The following is a 25365-nucleotide window of genomic DNA, read 5'->3' as shown; positions in this document are numbered from 1 at the left end:
TTCTTTGGTGAAAGTCATGTATTCTAAAAGTGCTTTAAATATATGGTGAGGATGTGATCTATTAACTCTACAAGCAGACTTTTTCAAAGTAGTATAATCATGAGTGATATGAAATTGATGATGGATGTAAGAGTCTATTAATTAAAATAAGGGAATATTATCATTCCCAAATGATTGCTAATTATGTATAATGCGTTCTAGAAAATGTTTCTGTTGTAGTTAATATTGATGTTGAAATAACTTTTTTTTATTTTTTTTAAAAGGTAGCCTCTTTCAGGAAAAAGTTTCTTAAAAGAAAGGGGATGGTACTCAAATGGGTCAAATCCTCTAATCTAGAAGTACACACAGGGATGCCCACACATATGGAAAGAGGGAGGGAGGGAGAGGGAAAGAGAAAGAATGTGATGACTTTTGTGATGATTCAACGGTATAGGAAATGCACTTTGCACATGCTCAGAAGCAAATTCTTTGCTGTTATTTCTTCATAGATTTCCATCTAGGTCATGTCATTGAACACAGATTTTACACAGCCTTGGGGCATATGAAGTAAGAACAGTGCCTCAGTAACATTTAAAATGCCTTTTCTTCAATTCCTGCACATCACCTGGTTTTTTTGCACTTAGCTGATAAATATTAGCTGTGTGAACTGACATTCCAATGAAAAACATTGTGTTCAAGGTGTTGTGTGAGTAATAGGAAGGATGCAACTGAAATGTGTGATCTGTGACAGCCCATTCACACAGACAAGCCATCACAATGCCACAAGAAATGTGGATATGTGCAAACCAGCCCTAAGTAAGAACAACAGGCAATTTACACAGGAGTCAGGGAAAGAGTTTTGAGGTTAAAGACTGGAATGGCTCCCAGTCAAGCTCAAGTGCTTCTTTTTTCTTTCTTTCTTTCTTTTTTTTTAAGAAATACGTTTTCTGCCTTCATGTCCTCAGCACAATCAGGTAGCAGCATTGTTAAGTTGTCCTTTTGAAAGGTGTAAGTCTCTTTGGTTGTACTTGAGCCCAGCCGTACAGGTGGATTGTTGATAACATCAGAGCAGCAGCTGTAGAGCAAAACCAGGCTGAGCGATGGGGGTGGGAATGAGAGAGGCAACGAGAGTGGCAGGCAGTTCCTAATACCTCAGGGAGGGAAGGACAGGATCATTCCACAACAGGATTTGAAACTGATCAACTCTCCAGCCCAGCCATCCAGCGCAGCCTGCTAAGTCTCTGTGGCTGTCAGCTTAACTCTGCCGCTGGTTCCTGTGGGGTAGGGGAGTTACAGTAAATAGGACACAGACTCGGAGAGGAGCAAACCTCTTTGCTGGGAGTCAAGGAGGCAGAGAAACAGAGGGAAGAAGGTGGAATTTGGCCAGAGCCCAGGCTGATAAGCAGAGCATCTCCAGGTAAGTGCTCCTGCTGTGCCTTGGCAAAAAGGGGGAGAGGGAAGGAATATATCCAAAGGATGCTCCAGCAGCTGGTTAAGAGCATTGGGGTGGGAGCCCTGAGCTCTGGCAGGCGCAAGGGGGTTTGAGGCTTTCCCTTTTGCAATGAAGTGCAAGGAGAGATTCCAACTCTCTCTCTTTTTTTCTGGAATGTGGTTTGTGTGTGTGTTTTGTGGGGGGGGCAGGCAGATATTTTGTAAACGCTCTTAATATCTTTCACCTCGGCATCCTCGTGTCAGATTATCTCTCTCAACAGCTTTCACGAATCGCACCAAATCCTCTCGCCCTCTGTGCTGTGTGATTTTAAGAGCCTTTGGGAGGATTTGATTGCCCATCAAAATAAATGAATGAGGGGAGGGAGGAGGAAAGGAAAATTATGGACATGGACTGAGCTTCGGGCATATTATACAAATCTAAAAATAAAGCCAAAAGGGAGACATAACATTTTCCAAGAGCAGGCAGGGAGGAACTGGGAAAAGAGGGAGGAGGGAGGAGGGAGCCAGATTTTAGTGGGCATTCTCGCCCTTTCTGAGCCAATAGTGGGTGGGCTGCAAAGCTTCCCCCTGAATAAATCTGAAAAAGCAGCAGGAGGAGCGGTAAATGATGCTTCCCAGAAACAGTGACCCCTCCTGCCCCCGCCTTTGGTAGTTAAAGGGCAGGGGGAGAACCTGTTGTCATGGTGGCTCATTATAATCACCAGGGGATAAAACTGATTATCTTGGGGGGTTTCTAATTAGGATGCTCACCTCCTCTGACATACAGACACTTCCTTTAGATTAAAATGTAATTCCTGCACACACCCCATACCTCTGCTTTCATTTGTTTGCTCTTCAGCTGCTGCAAAATTAAATCTGTATAAACCACCAGCACTCTCGCCCCCAAAATTGGAGATGGGAACTCCTGTTGCAGGCATTGCCCCCACTTTGTCAGCCAGAAGGGATGAGGGGGAAGGGAAGCTTAGCAGCACAAAAGAGCCCCAAGCTTGTCCCTAGGGGCATGGCTGTATGCATTTTATTTTTCTCCCAGTGGGTTCTGAAGCCCTGATTTCAGTGCATCAGTGCAGCACCACAGCTGACTACTGTACATGGAAATTGGTAGGTTAGATGACACATTTGCAGTTTGCCAGGTCTAGTCTTCCAACTTCTTCCTAATGCTGGGGACATGTGAAGTAGCCTTGGATTGAATGAAGTAATCCTAGCACTGGTTCACACAAGCCTGTGCATGTGCATCTCTTGATTTTCATACACTTGAAAATCAGATGACTATCTGAACTAATTAACAGCACTGTATATGAAATGGCATGAAAGGTTTGTGGTGTTAAACCTTCAAAAGCCCAAGTCACACATGCATGTCATCACTTGATGATGTGGTCATCAGATGGTGAGCATAGGAAATGTATACCACCAGACCGCTCTCCATCTTTCTCATTGTCATCTACACTTATTGGCCATGAGGTTCCAGAGAGGAGTCTTTCACAGCCCCACCTGGAAATGCCACAGTTTAAACCTGGAACCTTTTGCATATTGCACTGTGAACCAGCTTCTAGGGTGTCTCTAAGCACACGAAGAATGGCTTCCTCTTGCCAGTGAGAAGTTACACACATTAGGATTAGAGCCGGGATGTTCAGGTCAGAAGATTTAGCTTCTGAACAGGCTTAAAACTGGCACTGGGATCTCTCTTGTTGCAAACTAATTGAGGCAACCATGACTCTATACAATTTATTCCTACTGCATTTAACCATGATGTTACCATTTATTAATTGGTAATGTTTATATGCCTTGGGGGTGGGGGTGGGCATGGGACAGCATTTGCAGTGGGCAAAGTGGGGTGATGATTAGGAGGACGTCCTCAACCTAGCTAGCAAGGAACTTCTAACAAGCAGTTCTATGCGTGACTTATTAGTCTTGCTCTGAACTTAACACACACACAGGAAATATGTAAAGCAGGCACAGGGAAGATTCAAGTGTTTCCTAGAGGGAGCAATGTTTTTCCCCACAGAGCAGAAGAGGGATTGCATCCAGTCAATACTGCCACACATGGAGTGGAAAGTGGCTACTTCAGGTCTTTTTGTGCAAGTTCCTCCAGAATTGTTTCTTGTTTGTTGCACATAATCTGCACATATTCCCTCAGGTTTACTTTTTTGTTGTAGCAACATTGCATTTTTTCTGCTATCAAAACTGCAATATTTCGTAAATGCAATTCATTGCACTTTATGTGTGGCTACAAGGAATGTTGCACACACAAATTGGATATCATTTGTTATGTGATTAGCAATTAATGATGCAACTTAAACCCCTCCCATCTACCTTTATGCATTTCTCTGCTAAAAAACGCGAAATTATCTGCACTGATCTAGCCAATTTCAAAGCAATGAACAATTCTTGTTCATTATCTATTATTGTTTTCTGATTATGGTCCATTAAAATGTGGTTTTCTTTTATCTATGGGTTGACAGAGTTCTTTCAGCCTTTTTTCTACACTCCCCTGCCAGCCACCTCATCTCATCTTTTTGGCCTTCCCCTTCACCAGTAGTTGGGAAGCACTTCCAAGATGGTACCATGCCTACTCTTAACATTCAGATTTCCCAGAAAAATTGCTCCAACTTCCCTACACATACCTAGCAGCATTCTGAAGATGCTCTTCCCTCTGCCAATCCTCAGTGAGCACATTTTATTTTATTTTATTTTTTAAAACTTACTAAAGATGTCTCACCTTGCTCGATAGTAAAGCCAGTTAATTTTAGTGAGGTCTCTTCCAGACCTATATATGATTCTGTTAGACACCTGATAGCCATATGCTCTTTTGTTCTGCTTTTGTCTTCTAGATTAGTCAGACTGCTGTTCATTCCTGCAAGAAAGTGTGCCAGCCTGGCTGGCAGGCACAAGACACCACGGGGAAAACAGTAACCATCATGCTGTCTCTGAGTGGAGGCTACTGGTGGAGCAACAGGCTTTCCCTGAGATGGAGAAAAACTAGCTGTAAGTACTGCCCAGGTTGTTTGCTAAGCAGGAGGCTTTCCCCTATTTCTCCAGTGAGGGGAAGAGAGAGTTTATTTCAATAGTGAGTGTAGTGCTCAGATTTTTTTTTTCTATGAATGACAAGAAGTGTAATGCCAAAGGAAGAAGCAACGGTGCTTTCACGTGTTGCAGATAATAACAATAATTGGTGGTTACGGACTGTGATTTGAACGGTCTTGAGAGTGGCAAAAGAGTGGGTACCAACTTGCTCTTAATGCCTGAAGGATGTCCAATATGCAAAGGAACCTCTATCACCTTTCACAGTCAGTCCTGTATATGCTGGTATCAAAACACAGTCATGTTGGTATCACAACAACCCACAAAAGTTAATATTTTTGCCCTCTTAAAAATATAACACCCATTATTTTGCAGTACAGAGAAGGCCAAACACTCATAGGGAAAGGTTAATGATGTGAGGACAATTCAAAACCATATCAGTTCATGTCTGTCATGTCATACGTTGACCAGGCTATTCAATTGTCATAGTCACATTGCAAAGGACTATACTTAAATTTTAAGTGTTCTTTCCTATGTTACAGACCACAATAACTATATTCACAAGCTTTACAAATTCCAAAGTCCAGTTGGTGTCATTTGTGAAGCAGCCTATATTGGGCCAATTCCATTAAACTACTCATTGCAGTGTTTCTTACAGTATGAGATTAAATAAGTTGAGTTAAATCCTGCTCTAGGAAAAAAGTGGAAGCAGTGGTATGTTGATGTGTTTTGTATAATACTTGCATGCACACACCAACATTTCTTTCCCACTAATAGTTTCCAAAAGAGCTTACACTGTTCGTCTTCTCAGGGAACAATCCCTTCTGGGGCATTAGCTCAAGAGCTTAAAAAATGTGGATATGATAAAGCAGGAACAATAGAAGTTTAAGGTAGGCTAACAGCACAAACCTATGCAGACCTATTAGAAGTAAGTCCCATTGAGTTCAGTGAGAACTATTCCTGGATAAGCAAGTATAGGACTTCAGTCTAAGTGTACTCCAGTGGAACCACCAAGCCATCTCTGCAGTGAGTTATGAAGAGAGTTATTTTTGTTAATGAGGATACATGCAGCTAAGCTAGGCAGGGGGTATAGACTCACACCAAAAAGAAAGACTAGGGGTCAGAACACAAGATGCCAATGATATTTACAGAGGAAATTATTTCCTTTTGCCTAAGAGCCTTGCCTTTGTTATACACCCTTGCTTCCTAGATTGCCATTATAAATTATTTACTCTAAACGCCACTGAGCCCAGACCTAATCTTATATTCCTGGATCATCTTACTACAGTCCTGAACATCTCACAAAGTAAACTTACCTTTTCTTGACATAAGAGCATACAGTATGCTGAATATTTCACTTAGACTATTGTTTAGTAGTTGATGCTACTTTTCATGAGATAAAAAATTCCTGCCTGCTCTGCTGAGCATTCACAGGCACAGTGCCTTTTGAGACCTGAGTAACCACACCTATATCCCTAACTAACCACACCATGACCTTACTTTTTTGCCTAGCAGCTATTGTTGGAGTTTCCTTCAGGAAGATATGTAACAGAGTTCCCCTGCCTCTCTCAGCCATCATTATAGTAGTAGAGTTGTGGTGTAAATTAAAATTCTCAGGAAATTATGCACCCAGTCTGCAAAAAAGTCTGGAAGGTGTAGAAGTACTAATGGTGGTTTCCCAGAGGTGCTCAACTAGGGGTAAGAGCAGAAAGGATGGCACTTGCTAAAACAGACATAGAAGAGTGTCACCTATATAGCCTTACCTGATACATTCTCACCTTTCCCTGTACACAAAGCAGCTAAATGTGCTCTCATCATCACAGATATCACTGTATAATTAATACGGTACTTCAGTCAAGCATCCAAGAAAAGCAAGATCACTTGCACAATTCATGTCACTTTCCCTTCCCTCTTGTTCTTTCAAGCATCATCCTACATCCATAGAATGAGATACTCTGAGTGGAATTAAATACCTCTAGACAGAGAATACCAACTCTGGTGCCAACAGGATCTGTTTTCTGGGTTCATGGCATCCATTGTAACATCTATGCTATTGACCCTGGCCTCTTCTTAGTAGAAAGGCTGCTGTGAGGCCACAGAATACCCCCACCCTCACCGCCTATTGCTTAACTTTTGTTAGAAGAGTTGGTGTAGAAACTTGAATCAGCATCTGTTGGACCTGTATAGATGTCAACTCACTTAACTGAGAGGAAGAAACTTATTAAGAATCCTGCAGATTACAGACTCTGTTTGGAACTTGAAATGGTTCAACAAATATCACATTACTTAATGCCAAAGACTGTGTGGGAAACAGGTACAGTATAAGATTTGGATTTAGCCCTTGAATTAGGTATCAGTATTCAGGTCCATATGCATATTCATTGGTTTTGGATTTAACCCAAATCCAAAATGTATGATGTGCTTAGAAAACGAAAGCAGTTTTCAATGCTTTTTTTCCCAACTGTAGATCAAGGGCTGCTGACTTTGGGAACATTTATTCACCTTTAAGTTATTAAAATCAGGTAGAACCATCTATTTTTAAGATTCTTTCATTCCACTGAGGGAAGCAGATGGAAGGGCATTTTCTTTGGGGGAACACATCTTTCAAACCCATTGCCTGCTTTGCTTCATCCTTTGAGTGCTTATTTGTTGACCTTCAGAAAATGGTGCAAGGTTTCTCTTTTCAGGCTTCATTATTTAGGTCTTAGATATGTAGTATGGATTTTAGTAGTTCCTGTGTAACCTAGGGTCTTTGGACACTGACTGCAAAATGCTAAATACATTAAAATTTGTACTGGAGTCAAAAATCATCTCTGTGCACCACAAATCCTGTTCTTAAGAAAACACAATGAATTGATAATTTGCTTTCTAAGTAAAAACTTAAAGATGTCTAATGAAATATTACCAAAACTATTCTGATGATTTAGAAAGAGTTAGCAATTTTCTATTCTAGCTCTAGGTTGTTCTTCCATCACACTTGGCTTTATTGCATCTATTATATTGAAGCACACTGGAATCAGGCAGCAAAGCCCTCTGGGAATATGCTGACCTTTCTCCCACATCATACTGTAAGAATGTTTATTCCTTAGCCCTGCTAGCTCATAAAAGGCTAAAAGGAAGTTCACACTGTGGGAATCCATCTGGCATTACAAGGATTCATCCACGAGGAAGCTCATTTGGTTATCAGTCTAATCACAAAGACTATTAAGAGAACTGAGACTATTAAGAAGCTATCCTATATAGGGTCATACCAACTGGGCATGAGGCTCAAAAAGCCAAGAGGTAGATTCTTCTCACTGGACATTAGAAGACATTCTGCATCTGGCTGCAAAGGAAGGCAAAAGTCTTAAGTGAAACTGTGCATACAGTCTACCAATGATGATGTTTTAATACATGCTCTTTCTCCCTCTTTTCTTTTGCAGTGCTTGCCTGTTGGCTTTCATTCTGTGCAGCAGAGTCCCTCATTGCTTGCCCCTCCCTTTGCAAATGCAACAGCGGTACTCTAGAGGTGGACTGTAGTGGCTTGGGCCTTTCATCTGTTCCCTTGGACATTCCTACAAATACCAGGACCTTCCTTTTCCTCAACAACGAACTCAGCATTTTGCCAGAACAAACTTTTTCCAATTTCTCTGCCCTCCAGAGACTAGATCTTTCCAACAATTTCTTAGACCAACTTCCTGAGAACATTTTCAGAGATCTAGTAAACCTCACTGAATTACAGCTGAGGAACAACAGCATCAGGAGCCTGGATAAAGATCTTCTGCAGAGCACTGTTCTCCTGCGTCAGCTGGACCTCTCCATCAATGGGCTTGCTCAAATCCCCTCAGGCATATTTGATGACCTGCCCTCTCTCCGTTGGCTTTCCCTCAGGTCAAATCGCCTGCAGAACTTGGACAGGGTGACCTTTGAGCCTTTAGTTAGCCTGCAGCAGTTGCAAGTGGGGGACAACCCCTGGGAATGTGACTGCAACCTGAGAGATTTCAAATACTGGATGGAATGGTTCTCTTACAGAGGTAGGTACCACTGAGAGAGGTCCAAATTTCAATATTGAAGGTTATTCATGCCTAGTCTTTGCTGGCTATAAAGGGCTGAAAAGGAGCAGCTAGACAGAAAAGAGAGACAAGTTGGACTGATCAGGCTGACCTAAATTCTAATTCTCAGATATAGAGAATGGTCACTATGCATTATAATCCTGCTGTATTATGTTGCTGTTGTTCAGTCGTTCAGTTGTGTCCGACTCTTCATGACCCCATAGACCAGAGCACGCCAGGCACCCCTATCCCCCACTGCCTCTCGCAGTTTGGCCAAACTCATGCCAGTCGCTTCAAGAACACTGTATTATGTTACAGAGTATAAAGTAGCATTTTGTAGTTGGAGTTGCAGGTTATCTTCTCATCCAAATTTCTCTTTGCAAATGCTGACAGTTGTCCAAACTTTCAGAAGAGGATATAATTGAAGGGATCAAGATGAGGAAGGGATCAAGCCCATGTGATCATTTTGGAGTTTCTGAATTCACTGGCTGCAAATCAGTACAGTGGGGAAAAGATCAGGGGAACGTGTAGTTGCTAGAATGCAAAATGAATTACACAATGCATTCAGTTATTTTCATTGAAAAGGCAATTTCACTGGTGCTAAACACCAAACAAAGCAGAGGGAAGGTCAGTAGTCATATTCCGCAGTTTGGATTTTGACCTTAGTACTACCAATTATGTACAATATTCCCACAGTGAACTTTGACCTCTGCTCTCTCAATGGGGATTTCACTGTTTCAATAGAGCCAGGGCCCTGGCCACCATAATTTTATATCTAAGTTCTCCCACCTGGGGGAAAAATGGCTCAGCAGCATGTATGTCAATGGTGATATGTTAATTAACAGTAACCTTTGAGTCAATTAACTGCAGTATGTTGTTATTACAGATGGGAAATGGTAAATATTTCTAACTGCTGAAACACTATAACCTGAGCTAAAAGCAAGGGCTTTAATTGTTGGCTACCCTTTTTGATACAGGCGAGTTCCCCCCCCCCTCTTAGTAATGTCATTGATTGTTGTTCAAATTCTTTTTCCAGTTCACCTTGTGAGTCTGATTTTGGGCCAAGGGCAAGTTAAACATTGTTATAAAGTGTTAGTAGACAGGAAAAAAAGCAGCAGCAATGTATAGGACATTCTTCTTACGTTGTGTTGAAACAGAAAGCAATAAAGGGCTAAAGGTAGCTGGATCTCTTAGGGTAGCAATCAATATCTGTTTTGCTGATGGATACAGAGGACTATTGTTTAGCCACACATTATTCAGGGGACTCTAATCTACTAGAAGTTTCAGCCTATGAAGTCTTCTGAGTTTCATGGACAAAATCTCAGTGACATCAGTTATGAACTATCAACACTGCTGGTGGTTATAAGGATGTGGAAAAAGAATAGCTAAGCTGGTGTTTCCCAGCATGTTCCACAAAGACAATTATCCCCATAACCTGAGACTGTCTTGTGTCTCACACTTGTCACCTAGAAAAATGCTCCTGTTTCCAAACAGAATGTTCTCTGTGTAACACATTTCTTGACTCCAAATGGCCAAATGCTTAGTTAAAGAAGGGTGTGTGTGTGTGTGTCTTTGTTGATGGCATCTGTCTATCTAAAGAGACAATGGAGTGAGCCTCTGGGGGTGAAGACAAACTGCTGCATTAGCAGCAACAAAGTGACCTTCCTGGAGTGCAAGCCTAGGCAGTGTGTATGGAGGTCCTGGGCTCACTGATGTGGTCCAAAGGAGAGCAGAGCACCAACTTGGCTGCAGAAGATGCCAGAGGTGTACAAGGTGCCATCCAACCATTTTAGGGATTCCACACTGGATTTGTAGGGTTTACTCCTTAGCTTTTTCTTCTCCTGAAGATATCCCATAAAGCAGCAGAGGCTTAGGATCACAGTTTTCCTTCTAAATGGGTTATCTTCCTAGGCTGACAAGCCCCATCTGCCCCTCACTTCCCTCTACAGCACATACAGAAATTGCCTTCTTGATCATTGGTTCCACTATTGGTCTCATCCGCTTCGGAGTCTGTCTTTGCATGCAGGGGGAGTCCCTAACACACCAAGGGTTTGAAATCCATCAGCTACCCCCACCTGGGGTGTTGGGGAGGGGTAATACCATCATGCTCCTTCTGGGGTAGTTTGTTCACCTTTGCTCCCCAACCTGCACTCAGCTCTCACCTGCAGCTCCTAGAAACTGTCAGCATATGACATAAGCTACATCCCGGGAAGAGGGAACTATTCCTGTACATTTAAGTGCTCAGCCACAGCAGCTTTACTGAAATGAATTATTGCACTGAACATGATGTGATCCAATACCAAAATAAGGTACTGAATGTGCTTCTTTTTTTCTTATGGGATAGGAGGAAAGATAGACCAACTGGCATGTACCCTGCCTAAGGAGCTACGGGGAAAAGATATGCGCATGGTGCCCATGGAGATGTTTAACTACTGTTCCCAGCTGGAGGATGAGAACAGCTCTACTGTACTGGACAATATTGGTCCTCCTTGCAGTAAGGGAGCCCCAATTGCTCCCAAGCCTAAAACAACAACTCCTGAAGCAGAAGAGGATCCCAGTGTGGGTTGCCCCCAGAAACAAAGATACCGGCCTGTCAGTGTGCGCCGAGCCATTGGCACAGTCATCATAGCTGGGGTGGTTTGTGGCATCGTGTGTATTATGATGGTAGTGGCAGCAGCATATGGCTGTATCTATGCATCTCTCATGGCTAAGTACCATCGGGAGCTGAAGAAGAGGCAGCCATTAATGGGTGACACAGAAGGCGAACATGAGGAACAAAAGCAGATTTCCTCTGTGGCATGAATACCTTATTGGAAATTAGTGGCAGAAGAGAACAGGATATGAGAAGCCTATGGCTTGGGCCTTTCCACATCTTCCAAGACATACAGATGGACTGTGCTGCTGTTCCATTCATCCAATTAGTAAAACATGCTTCTGGGTTCAGAACACCTGGCTCTGGGTTCAAGTCCCTCTCACTTGCCTCTGTCCTCATGTACTTCCAAGTGAATAAACTGTAGTCAGACCTCAAGTGCTTATCATTTTTCCTCTTTGCACAAGACTCCCCACAGATGCTCATTTATGGGGAAGTTCAGCCAACCCAGCACTATCTTGCCTCTGCTTCAGTTCCTGACTCCTTCAGAAACTCCCATACCACCACAGAATCTTTTACCAACAAAACGAGAAGCCAAAGGCACTTAGACAACCCCTGTGAAAGTGTTTAAACTTCACAGGTTCGGTCACTGATATTACTGCATGACGATCTACTCCTTCCCATTAGCTGTATATTCAGAAAAACCTAGTTCACAGCCAGCGCAGAACTGATGAAAGGCCTGTAACTGAGTGCACAATATCCACAGGGAATTAGACTTTCCTGTTTTTAACATTACAAAGGAATTAATATCCTTTTACATTAAAAAAAACGCATTGCGTATATTCACTCTGTTGTGTAGTCTAGTCTACACAACAAAGAGTGCAGACAAATAAAAATATTAACATAGGCTGATCACCCACATATATACACACTTATTCATATACACACCTCTGTCCTTTGCATACCATCTGTAGATTACTATTTGTAGAGCGCTATAAAGTGTGCCAGCTACTGCCTGATATGGATGATAATTTATGATCCCTGCAATGAAGGACATTAAAAAGTATTTGAAGAAGCAGCAAAGGTGAAATAAAGAAAGGATGGGTCGTGACTATTAAAAGGACAGTTACTTTGGGAAGGCTAATGTGTATCCTCCAAAAGGGAAAACATTTTTTCTGGGATATTAGAGAATTAATCTGAAAGGCTCTTATAGTCTTTGTGGCAGAAGTGGGTCTCTGGAAGGGATTTAAGAGGAGAACAGCCTTTCTGATCTCCTTAGAAAGAGTATTTTGAGGACTTGGGTAGTGGTGGGGAGGAGTATGGAAGTGGTTTTACAGAAAAAAATACACACTGTAGGTCATAACCAGAATCATTAATGTGGCTATATGCAATGTAACACAGTGTGGGTCAGATAGGGAGAATTGGACAAAATGATTTACAGCCATGAATAAGACATCAAGGAGTATCAGTGTAAAATGTAGAGAGGAGATGCTGTTCAGGGTCAATGTTGGTCAGCTCTTCATGCAAACACTCTACTGATATAGGCATGTGTGAATGAGACTGGTGCATGTAAGCAGCCATGCAAGAGTCCTACTCAAAAACAGGGAGAATAGCATTAATATTCTCTGCAGCATCCATGCATATAATACACACATACACTCAAGGAACACACAGATGCATACATGAGCACATGCATGCATGTGCACGTACACACTGAACACACATGAATTCTTATGCAGGGTATATTTCCCAAGCTCAAAGCATATCACATTAGCCTCATTTCATTTCAAACTGATGGCAGGGAGGAGGGAACCAACATAAGGACTCATTTTATATAACTGAAAGTGGGATAAAGTGCTGTCTCCAGGGGAGAGCACATATTGCCATGGTAACCTGCTCTAGCCCATCACAGCGGGTATTCCTGGGATAGGAAGATGACACGAGAGGTCGTGCAGCCGCAGTTTTTGTGGATACTGTGATCCTTGCAGTCATGAAAAAAAAAATTGGCAGCTGGCCCAGATTCCAAGGTATCTCTCTAGCAACTCAGGAGCAGAGCCCAACAATCACCTTAGTTGGGCATGGAGCAGGTCTTCAGAATTCTTCCTTCTTTTGTTGTATTCTTATGCCTTTCAACGAGCTCAAGTTTTTCTTTAACTGTTGCTGCTGGTTTGAATAGAAGCAATGCTTACTTTCCTTTAACTCATCCCTAAATCTCCTGTCAGCAAACAAGAACACTGTGAAGGACTCAAGATTACATCTTGGGAGCAGTAATTCAACCCTCTACCATCCTATTAGCAAAGAACTATCACATCCCAAAAGAGGGAATAACCTTCAGACAGACAGGCGTGGCAGGAAAAAAATTCTCATGGAACATTAAGGAGGAGACGGTGGGAAATGAGATTCATTCATTTATTAAATTTGTATCTCCTACCCTTCCTCTCAAAGGAGCCCAGGGCAGCAAACATCAAAATGTTAAAACAACACAATTTAAAATGGTAGCCAAACGGTGGATTTGACTATGGCATCTAATTTTAAGATCTGTGCAGAAGATCAGCATCAAGGTAAGAGGCAAATTCCAAGAATAGAGGATAGACTCTTTCTCTCATTACGTACCATGTATGTATTGTAGTCCCTCAAAGTTTGCAACTCCACTTCCGCTTTATCCCAGACTGATGGGCAAAATGAGGCTACTAAAGACTCTAGCTAATGTATGTATGTATGCCTGTATTGCTCCTACTGCATATATACCGAACAAGCTAGCACTGGCACTTTGCCTGGATATACAATTCCAACCTTACTGTCTCTATAATCTTCCCAAAGGAACGTACCTCTGTAACATACATACTGGACAGCACAATTATACTTGAAATTGGATTTTTGTCAGAGCTGTATATTTATAGATCTCTATTTTACTTCTAAGAAAAAAATATGACATGATTGCACAGAACAAATGATGTGTGCATGTGTGTTTAGAGGATGAGAAAAACTGAGGAGCGCAAATTAGGTTTGGCGGGGGGGGGGAATCCCCTTCCTCTTCCATTCCCTATTCTCACCTTTGGCAGGTTTCCCTTTGTTGCCAATTACATTTTCTGTTTTCCATGTTGTGAGTTTAATTACAACTTTAAACTTTATTCTAATTTATCATTTGATATGGCATAAGGTTGGCCCTGATACTTCCACATTTAGAAATCCACATCTGAAAAGGGGAAGTAAGTGAAGGGACAAAGTAAGTGTTTGTTAAGAAAAGTAGGGGTGTTGGATGGATAATGTTGGTCTCAAAGACACTGGAGTACTTGGGTAGTAAAATGGGCTGTTGAGAATGCAATAAGCCAATATAGGAAGTGTCCTCTTTCAAGCTACTGGGAAACTGTGCCTTCAGCTGTAATCAGAAGGTCTGGAATGATCTTGTTACATCATTTAGCATTCTTGAACTAGGGTTGAGGAAACTCTATGAAGTCTCAGAAAATATGCAAAATGTCTTGCATCCCATCATCTTCCATTCACATAAAACCACAATATATACCTGTTGAAAACACAGGGATTTAGACCATCTGATTCTTATATGGTTGCTACAAGTTTATACTCTGGCTGTGGGCAGTATAGACAATCAAAAGAAGAAAGGGTTTGGATCTACCAATTTCATACTACTTATTCCATTTGAAAAAGAGGTTCACTTGTATAACATTTCAGAACTGCTGTTCAAGTGAACTGAGAAGATGAATTCCTTAGCAATAGGACCCTTCAGCAGAATCAGTATACTCTTTCTACTGGTTAGAGATCAGAATGCATACCTGTACTAGACTACCTATGTATAAGACCAGAATACTACCAGAAGTATATGCATGTGTAACTGTTATGCTGAGATTATTCGGGAGTTTAGCGATATGCCACCAGTGTTAAAATTTGTATATACAAGACCACGGGGCACTTCACAAGTGGCACAAATAATGCCTATTAATGTGCTACTTGAGAACTCTGTTACTATGGGATCTAACATGGGGAATAGCCCTAATACTTCATAACTTTCAAACTATTCTATTAATTTTAATAACCAGACTGGTGTTTGTTTCTCTGTAGGTATGAGTAGGCCTGGTTTTGAAAACACATGCCAAAGTGCCATTACTGAAAATGAAGCAGCATAGCTCTCCTGTGGGCTTGACTGGTGCTGATCAAAACAGATTGGAAGATAATTAGAAATGAGAAAGGGATGCAATGCAAACATTCATAATGCATGCACCTGTTAACATCACTGCAGAAATCCGGCATACAAGTGGTTTAAGTAAAAATTTCTACATCACTTGTGAAAACTCCCTCCAGGCTATCAGGTGCAACCAGCAGCTGACAGCTAAGGAGAGGCTACCCTTTTAAAAAAATGTTGGCAAAAAGCCATAATGAAGGACAACCTAATTCCTTTAGTAAAGGTGGATATAGACAAGAATGTACTTTCCTGTGCTGGTAGGTCAATACAAGAAAAGCCAAGGAAAATTTAGCTCCTGGTACAGTCAGACTAACCCAAGAAAACAAGAGGTAGGCACAGTTCCTCGGGGTGGGGGTCTTGAAAGGAGGACTGATTAGCACATACAATCCTTTTTTCTGTTAGAATTTAAGGGAGAAACAGTTTTTAAAAAGCAGTTGAAGGTATAGTATATTTCTGGCTTGTTGTTTTAGAAGAATAATAAAGAATGTATTTTCCTATGCAACTCATGTTTTACGTTTGGTTTGTGGAAATAACCTAGGTAAAGGTAAAGGTACCCCTGACCGTTAGGTCCAGTCGCAGACTATTCTGGGTTTCCGTGCTCTTCTCGCTCTATAGGCCGAGGGAGCCGGCGTTTGTCCACAGACAGCTTCCGGGTCATGCGGCCAGCATGACTAAGCCGCATCTGGTGAACCAGAGCAGGGCACCTGTTTATCTACTTGCACTTGACGTGCTTTTGAACTGCTAGGTGGGCAGTTCAAAATAACCTACTGCTCTGCAAATTTTCTGCAAGAATGAATGAGCGCAAGAGATTCTCTAACATAAAGGGGAAATACTCAAATACACAAAGAAACAGAAGGGACCAGAAGTGAGGCTAAGCCAATTAATTGTTTAATTTGGGTTGGATCACACCTCTACGAATCTTGCACCAAGTGGGGTTGCCAGGTTAGTTTGTTGGGGCAACAACAAAATTCTTGTGGCATTTAAAAGACTAACAAATGAATTGTGGCATATGTTTTCACTAAGTTCATTTCATGAGATATATGATTATCCTCAGATGGCAGACAAACTCATCAAGCATGAATGTGTGTGTGTGCGCACGCACACACACACACACACACCCCTCTAACTAATGATAAACATGCCTATGATGATGCAGACTCTACTCCATGAAAGCTCACACAATAAAAGTCTTTAAAGTGCCACAAAACTATTTATTTATTATTATTTTTCTAATACTTCAAAACAGGGGTAGCTAATGAATTGGGCTCCAGATGTTCTTCAACTGCAATTCCCATCATTCCAAGGCCAGATAAGAACTGTAGCGTAGCAACATCTTCAGGGCATTATATGTTGTTTACTCCAAGACTTCCCAACCATCAACAAATCACTACCTTAATTTACCTATGAGTTAGCCTTACCCCACATGTGCCCTCTTGACCGCTTCGATCAGTGGAATTGGAACTACTACTGGTGCCACATAATACCCATTCTGCATTTGTAAGAACTAAATTATTTAGTGTGGTAGCATGTACACTTTGGAACTCCCTGCCTATTGATATTCAGCAGGCTCCTTTTCTTTTCGGCACCTGCTAAATATATTCTTGTTTAGGCCAGGTGCTTAGGAGTGCTGGTATGAATTTTAATCTCTTTTAATAGTTTAACTTTTTGTATGTTTTAAGGTATTGTAAATTTTCTTGATTTTCTTGTTTTATCTTTTTGTAAACCACTTTGAGGTTTGAGAGGTTTTTCAAACAATCAAGCGGTGTTCAATTTTTATGAAATAAATAAATTTAAGCGCAAGGCCCTTCACATAGCAGTGCTCCATCCAGAGTTACATGCCCAGAGACATCTAGCCATTTTGAACTTACTACATCATACCAGCACTAAACCTGTCATCCCCATCCATGTGATCCTCTTTTTTAGGGGCTTGTTCACGCTGCCCTTACGCTATGCAACTTTTACAGCTCCTTGGATCTGCATCCCCGTCAACTGGTGAACTGGGCATGCACTGGCTGGCTCTCTTCCATAATTATTCAGACCTACTCAAGCTGCATCCAAGCAAGATCCTGTTATGCACTGACCATGTGCTGGGGACAAGGGATTGACACTCCTAACTCACCAGGAACTGCTCATACAGTAGCAAAACAGGGTGCCACATGGCCTCTGCAGCAGAAACAGTGCAGGTTAGCCCATAGAAACATATCCTTGCTCCTGGACATTTAATACCTTACAAACTCTCTTCCTACCTCTCACAACCTTAGAATGGTAAGAAACGTATATACAGACTGTGTCCACTACCCCGGACTGGCTAGGGAGCACTGTGCAAATTATGCTTTCACATCTCTCCCTTCCAGCATGCAATATTGCTCCTTTCCCCTCCTTTTTTTTGTCTCTTTCATCATCATAATATCTCTCTCTTGCCTCTCCATGAGCAGCTGCTCTTCAGATACTCCTTTCTCTGATCTTCTCAACTGTCACTTCTCAAATGTCATAGACAATCCCAAGCCCCCACATTCCATCTGCCTTCTAAAAAGGTAGCTCTCCTCCACAAGCAGGGGCTTTTCTCTGGCCATTCTTTCTCTTGACACAAATCCAGGTCATCTGAGATGGAGAGGCACAGCGGAGCCTTTGCACCAGATCCAAATTTAGATGCCGGTTTAGATCTAAATGAGTTAGCCTTTAAGGGTATTGTAAGCCAAGAGTCTGATGTAAATGAAGAAAACTATGTGTATTTGATGAGGAATTGAAAATATGTTCCTTCAGACACACACTTCCTAATGTGAAGAACTTGAATCATTTCCAGAACTTTGTGGAAGTAGTACAGAAACCCTACCAGGAGGGCGCTTGGCACAGGACAGCTCTACTTTGCTCTCCATTTCATTGCATGTCAGACTGTACAGACCGCTGAAGCCTTTGCCAGCAGTAATGAAGACATATAGAATGAAGACATATAGAAGCCAGAAAGAGCAATTCAGCTGAATTTCCAAAAGGAGAAAAGTAAGGGCTGTTCACTCTCTTTCCACTCGCTACTGCTGTCATTTCCCTATCTTCTGACCATAACTCTGTGGGGAGGGGCTATGTCCCATGTTCAATCATTGGCATTTCTAGTTAAAAGACTCTTGGGTAACTGGTGATGGAAATTCATATTGTGAGGATTACACTTCCCAGCTCCCACTGCCACTGAAGTCAGCAGTTTTTACATTATGCACTAGTATTGTAAGGTAGGATGGGTTGGTTTTTTGAGCGGAAATGAGGAGAGGATGTCAAAGAGGGAACAGAACTAATAATTATGCCCAGGGCTCACTTGCACAACCATGATTCACATTTCAATACAAAGCACCACAAAATTATTCCACTATTGTAGTAGTTTGTGCAGTTATTAGAATCCAGAAAGCCAGATATGCCCATCACAAAAGTGCAAAGGGAAAAGCTATAAACTGACTGCAAATTAGATCCACAGATCATGCAATTTCCAAGGCAGTGCACAAACCCCTAGTATCCAGGTGCTTATGTAAGAACTCTGACTTTTTGAAAATGTTAAACGTGAATGTGACCAACAGCTGTATCATGCAGATACACTAATCAGAGAGAATACATGAATTTGTTACTTTGAATCTGTTTCAGAGACATAATACAAATCTGAATACACCCAATCTCTGGATATGGTCTTCCAAGTGCTTGACAACTCTCCTGTTTTTGTACTCCCAGGCAAGCAGCGAAAACAGGTCTTCGCAGTCCCTGCTGTGCCATCATACATTGATCTTGGGCTTTATTCAGTGCAGGGATTTACAAGTTGTAGACACTTGGCCCTGGCACAGGGCATACCGGTACTTTTATCTTTAAACCGGATTAGGACAGGACAGTCATTCAAATAGAACTCCTTCAAACAGAGGAATGTTTTCTGATAGCTCTTCAAGGACGAGACTGCCCTCTGTAAAGCAAGACACATGGTCACTCTATTTCTGAATACCAGAAATACTACTAATACTGCTTTTGGAGTAAGATGCTTGAGAGGGTGATGGCAGTCCAGTTGCAGACACTCTTGGAAGAAAGTGATTATCTTGACCCATTTCATTTTGGGTTCAGGCTCAGTTTTGGACAGAATCTGTCTTGGTCACCCTGACAGAGGTCCTTATTCAGGAGAGGGACAGAGGGGAAGTGTGACCCTGTTGCTTTTTCTTGATCTCTCAGATGCTTTTGATACTATTGAGCACAATATTCTCCTGGATAGCTGCACCGGGCGCTGCTTAACATTGGGGGGGGGGCATATGCGTGGTGGTTACCCAGATCTATGTCCTCAAACATGCCAGGAGCCCAATATGTTCACAATTTCACCAAGAATTCATAGTTGTGTCAACATATGCTACTAAAGTGGGCTCCCTTCACAGAGGAACTATGCACACACATGTGTACACACATTTCAATAGGTTGGGAGCCATGCATGAGTTAATACCAGTGAAAAGAAGGAGAGGAAATTAAAAGTGAAAAGTTGAAAGCCTAGCACATGACTCTTCCTCTATCACATCTGTGAATCCTGGAGCGTGAGAGTAATTGTCTGAAATGAGTCAGACCAAAGGCACAAGGAAACAGTTGCTATAGCAACCCCCTCGCTGCTCTAATTCTGCGTAGAATTAAAACGTTATCAAATGATTTAGGAGAAAGGGGGGCAGCTCAAAATCTATGGGCACCCCTCTCAAAATGTCCTGCGGTGTTGTGAGCCTCCACTGGGCGAAAGCCATGGGCTCTTTTCCTTTCAAGCACAAAAGCAGAAGTAATGCAGAGACAAACCAGCAAGGAGAGCATTGGATAGATAACTCTGAGCTCGACAGCGTCAGCTGTATGAGAGATTAAACCGACTCCTTGGCTGCAATTTCAAATCTGGAATGGGATTCAAGCCAGCAGATTGGAGATGTGGAACATTTCCTTGGGAAATCCACAAGTATCAGCAAGGCATTATTTCCAGTAAAACTCTCACACTGGCACAACCCCATCCCAGGTGAGCTCAAAGCACAGGAATGAGGCACAGCATAGAAACTCTAAAACAGCATATTACTCCTTTAAAATAAAAATGAACTCCTACTTTGGCTTTTCCCTATATGGTGGGATAAACAAACCAACATAATGAATAATTAACATTGTGTTTAAAAGGAAATTATTGTGAAACTTCTAATAGTTTTCTGTATAATATCTGTGCATAAGCTTGAACTACCACAGCTACCTACAATGCCCCCACCTCTACTTTCCCAACAGTTAACTTAAATGGAGAGAACAGAAATGGTAAAGCCAAAAGGCTGCTCAACCTCTGGGCTTTGCTGGAATTCAGCCCTGTTGTCATGTATTTACAATTAAAGGTAAGGGTTCCCAAGACCGTTAGGTCCAGTTGTGGACAACTCTGGGGTTGCAGTGCTCATCTCGCTCTATAGGCCAAGGGAGCCGGCGTTTGTCCACAGAAAGCTTCCGGGTCATGTGGCCAGCATGACTAAGCCTCTTCTGGTGAACCAGAGCAGCACATGGAAACGCCGTTTATCTTCCCACCGGAGCAGTACCTATTTATCTACTTGCACTTTGACGTGCTTTCGAACTGCTAGGTGGGCAGGAGCTGGGACTGAGCAATGGGAGCTCACCACGTCACAGGGATTTGAACCGCCAACCTTCTGAACAGGAAGCCCTAGGCTCAGTGGTTTAGACCACAGCACCACCCACTAACCTAACTATCCCACAAGGCTGTCTCTGCACGAATGGTCTAATGCAGAATGTAGTGAGAAGGGTTGCAACAAGCCCTTTAAATTAGGACCAGTGGATTTTCTGCACTTGTGCCAAATGCACAGAACCTGCACAATGGCTTGTGAATATGAAGCAGACCTTCTGACTTTTCTTCCCTTCTGTACCTCTTTGTGCTGTGTCACAAGCTACTTTGAAACTCACCTGACTTCAAAACTACTTTGTCAGGTACTGTGCAGGGGAAAATAAGTCAGAAACTCCTCTGTGTGCACGTAGCTCCCAAGATTGATGGTTGTCTTCAACTTATTGAGTGATTTAAAAATACCCTTTGATGCGAACAAAGAGGTGGTTTGGGGAACAGCAAAATACAGTGCCTTAGAACTCCTTTGTATTGGGAAGTGCAGATCCATCTATGAAGTACTTTGGAGTTCTAAGCCATGACATGCAGATCGTGGTCCTATACACAGCAGCAACAAAAATCAACTCTTTAAAGCACACAGACATATACACAAACTGGAGTTTGTTCATGGTTGGAATTATGATTAGATGCCAAGCAAATAACGCACTTGAGGAGAAGGTCACACAATAAGAGAGACATCATATATACACAGACCAGGGAGACAGCAGAACTCCTGCACAGATTCCAGCAGTTTCACTGGGACTTTAAATCTGTCAACAGCTGCGATGTAACTACAGCAGTTTCTCCCTAGTGAAGCATAACGCCTCAGGTTATTGACTCACATGAGAGAACAGTCAGTAACGTTATCTAGAGTGGGGTTCGGAATTCCTCATGTTATACAGATTTATGTTTGTCACATGTAGAGAGCTGATTTAGCCAGCGAGAGACTCTAGGCTTATACCTCTGGAGACAAAATAGCCCCAATTAAACCATAATTAATAATTATGTCTTAGTTAATGTTTGCACAGTGATCAAAAGCTGTTAGGTACATTACAGTAGCAAATAGGCTTCCTAATTCACTGGGAAAGATAAGTATGGTTTAGACTGCAGAAGCTCCGTTCATGTGGTTTCCACCTAAAAAAGGCCACAACCTACATTGAGCTAGCAGTACAGAAAAAACACTCAGTATTCAGGGACATACACAGAGGCAAAGATGACATATTTGTCTTTTATATTCTGTCCAGAACATAACCAGAAGCAAATATTTGGCTGCTTATTGCTAATAAAAAAATGATATTTAATGCTCTGCCCCTTCTTGACCACCCTGATCCTTAAGCTTCTATATCTGGTACTAGCCAACTTTTTTACAAGGTGTAAGATTTCTCCAGAGGTCTCTGTTCACATCCTTTGGCTTCCTTCTTCCATCAACTCTGTGCTTCGGTTCTTACAAAGAAATGCATCTAAGGCTGCACTAGTATCATGAGTTCACATATGCTCACAATGCAACTCCCTTCTTTGAATGCTACAAATACAAAACAAACCAGCAAAACATATGACCGCTTGTTCATTTGGCTTTTAGCAATTTTCTAAAATGTCACTATCAGCCAATACCTTTTCCTCCAGCCACCTCGCAACGCTCACTCTCCATTCTTTCCAAAACACCTTTCTCTCCACTCAGTTCTCTCCTGAACTCCTCACCACTCACTGCTACCATTACAAGCCTCAGACACCAGTTAAACCACTTCAAGGACACAAAGAAAATAGTTACATGAATGCCCCCAAACTACACATTGTACATCCTTAAAAGACTGTCATCACAGATTCACAAGCGTTGAGGGCTTTTAACACGGCTAAGCTGAACAGTCTTCAATTTTTGTTTCAACTTTTTGTTCTGAAAAAACATTTGATAAGATGGAAGGATCATTCATGGAAAATTCGATTGCCATTTGTTCAGATTGAGTGGTAAACAGTGGGTTTTCCCAGGGAAAGCAGAGGGACTGTATCTACCTACCTACCTACCTACCTAGTGCTATTTTTCTAGAAAAAGAGGTGCCAGAACTCACCATGAACACCTCCCTTGTTCTCTTACAATGGCAATGGAGCCCACCTGAGAGGTGCCAGACCTGAGTTCCAGCAAGTTCCGGCTGGAAAAAAGCCCTGTTTCTATCTATCTATAGACACACTGCTTGAACACAGACCTAGAAATTCCAGACCTGTGCCTAGAAAGCGTGACATGAAAGGAAATGTGGATGAGCCCGGAACCTTTAACTGAAAAAGCAAACAGGTGATGCTTTAAAGGCTGCTTCCCAGTCTTTCTGCCACAGAACTGTACAGCTTCCCCAGGTATGCCCCTTTAGGGCATTTGCAGGAACTCTATAGTCCTGAAAATTAGCAGACTTTTTGGTGAGTGGGCATGTGCAGAAAAAGTGGCAGATATGATGTGACTTTGTCTAAGGCCTAGTTTTAAATAGATGGATTTCAGACAATAAATTCTGTGACAAGTGATGGGTCACCTACCAGTTTGGAAAAGAGACAATTTCATACTTAGTGAAGTGTTTCCCTATCCTTAACCTCAACCTTATGCCTCAAGTGTATTGAAACAAGTTCCTACCTGCAGCGATTGCCGTCTTCCCACCTACAGTCACAGCCACAGAAGTGCTCACAGTTACCGCCTCAGGCAGACCTCCTTCTGTCAAGACATAAATGAAGCAAATTTAGTACCTGACCCTGTATCCCTAAGGAAGAGGGTCTCAGAATTGACACTCACAAATCAAACACAAAACTGCAGTACAGAGAAGGCTGAGCTTTAATCTACACAAACAGCACAAACCTGTGTCAAGACTCCAGGCTGCAGGTGGCGGTTCACCTGAGTGATTGCTCCTTCAAAGATTAAAAAGTCCCTACACATGTCACAGAGACTTCTCCATGGCATGTGTGTGTGTGTGTTAACTCAAAACACTTCTAGGCTGACTTTCCAGGCAGTGGTGGCTTGCAACAATAAAAATGGCAAAATATCGACAGTACAACCATAAAGCCATCATATCCCTCCCAAGAAAACGGCCAATAAAAATACTGAACCAGCAAATTAAAACACCTTCCACAGCAATACAAAAATAAATTAATACAGGTGTAGAAATGTTTTTCATGAGGAAACATTCATTCATGTTTGCCCATCCTTGTAATCTGAAATGGTACAGCTGAGATACAGCTTTATCACTTCAGCTGCTGTTTGTCTGAACTGAGTCTCTTAAAATCCTCAGAAGCTGCTCTGTGCATTACTGATCATGAAACAACAAGAACTCATCACCCTTAATTAGCATAACAGGATTGCTTAATTTTCAAAAATAGGGAGCTACAATCGTATCTGAATTTTTCAAACCAATAAAGATTTCCAAACAGCATGTTAAAGAAGGATGTGAAGAACTGGGAATGTGCTCCCACTCAGAAAGTAGCACAGAGAAGATTCTCTGTGATAGCAACTAAAACATCTGTTTCTACATTTATATACAGTGAACTGTCAAATTGTCTAGGGAAGTTTTAAGCAAAAGGCATCATGAACAGCTTGATATATTCATCCTATTTCTTGCTATGGGACCCCAAATATCCTCGCTAGGAAACTATGGAGAGTGTGAGCTATGTTCCTAATGAAATTTCACAGTCATAAATACCACAGGCTTTAGCGGAGAGGGATGTCTATAGGCCCAAGTGGTTGCTAGGGACAACCATGGAATGTTCATTCAACTGGCTGCCGCTCCTAGAAAATGCTGTTAAGACCTGTAGACTTCTGGTAGTAGCAGGTACATTTCTATGATACACGTGACCCATGAGCAGCCCTGCGACCGAATACCCTACATGTGAATGTCTTGCCTAGTTACAAAAAAGGACTGCTGCAATTGTGGCATGTGGCATACATGTGGGTATGCATGCAGTTCTGATTCACTCACACTACTTCCTACAGGCAAATGCAAGCAAGCTGGAGGTTGTTCACATTGACATATTTCCCTGGCAGGGCTACATGCATGAGCTAACCCAGTAAGACAACATAAAATGCTGCATAGTTTCTCCTGTCACACTAACAAAATATTAATTAGTCAAGATTTCAGTCCATTTATTCAGTGGTTAGATTAACTCAGCCTGGAAGAAAAATGTTAGTTAATATTCAGTTTATCAACAGAGCGTCAGGTGCTTTTGATATTTGAAATATGTGCAACCTACTGAAGGAGCAGATAGGATTAACTGGCCCTGTGAGGGGTGATGGTTGAATTCTGCAAGGAAGAACTGTTTTGAGAGCCCCAAAGATCATTTAATTTTGGATTAATCCAATATTTTAAAGAAATTTGTGGTCTCTCATTTGGGACAGGTATTGCACAGCCACTTTTATCACAACAGAAGAATACCACACCAATGAAGCACTGGTACACCAGAAGGTAACCACCGCATTGTTGCACACCACCACAATCCCTGAGCATTGTGAGAT

General features: G+C 41.9%; 2 protein-coding genes across 3 annotated transcripts in view; one reads left to right on the top strand and one right to left on the bottom strand.

The window, feature by feature from the left end:
* LRTM2 (leucine rich repeats and transmembrane domains 2) overlaps nucleotides 1–15770 on the top strand; it is a 36137-nt gene extending 20367 nt beyond the window's left edge. Inside the window, exons 1-4 of one of the 2 annotated variants that reach the window (XM_033161584.1) lie at nucleotides 1088–1396; nucleotides 4260–4413; nucleotides 7872–8462; nucleotides 10825–15770. In XM_033161584.1, coding sequence (XP_033017475.1) covers nucleotides 4347–4413; nucleotides 7872–8462; nucleotides 10825–11282 — 1116 coding nt within the window. In that variant the 5' untranslated portion in view covers nucleotides 1088–1396; nucleotides 4260–4346 and the 3' untranslated portion in view covers nucleotides 11283–15770. Of the gene's footprint in view, nucleotides 1–1087; nucleotides 1397–4259; nucleotides 4414–7871; nucleotides 8463–10824 lie in introns of those variants that run through there. The other variant, XM_033161583.1, reaches the window with a different exon arrangement.
* Nucleotides 1–25365, bottom strand: part of CACNA2D4 (calcium voltage-gated channel auxiliary subunit alpha2delta 4) — a 172816-nt gene that overhangs the window by 59116 nt on the left and 88335 nt on the right. Inside the window, exon 27 of the mRNA XM_033162586.1 lies at nucleotides 23500–23577. Within this exon, the coding sequence (XP_033018477.1) occupies nucleotides 23500–23577 (78 nt within the window). The remainder of the gene's footprint in view (nucleotides 1–23499; nucleotides 23578–25365) is intronic.

Source organism: Lacerta agilis, chromosome 10, assembly GCF_009819535.1.
Source record: "Lacerta agilis isolate rLacAgi1 chromosome 10, rLacAgi1.pri, whole genome shotgun sequence".
NCBI lineage: Eukaryota > Metazoa > Chordata > Lepidosauria > Squamata > Lacertidae > Lacerta > Lacerta agilis.
The sequence above is the reverse complement of the archived record's forward strand: the minus strand, read 5'-3'. Positions and strand labels throughout refer to the sequence as shown.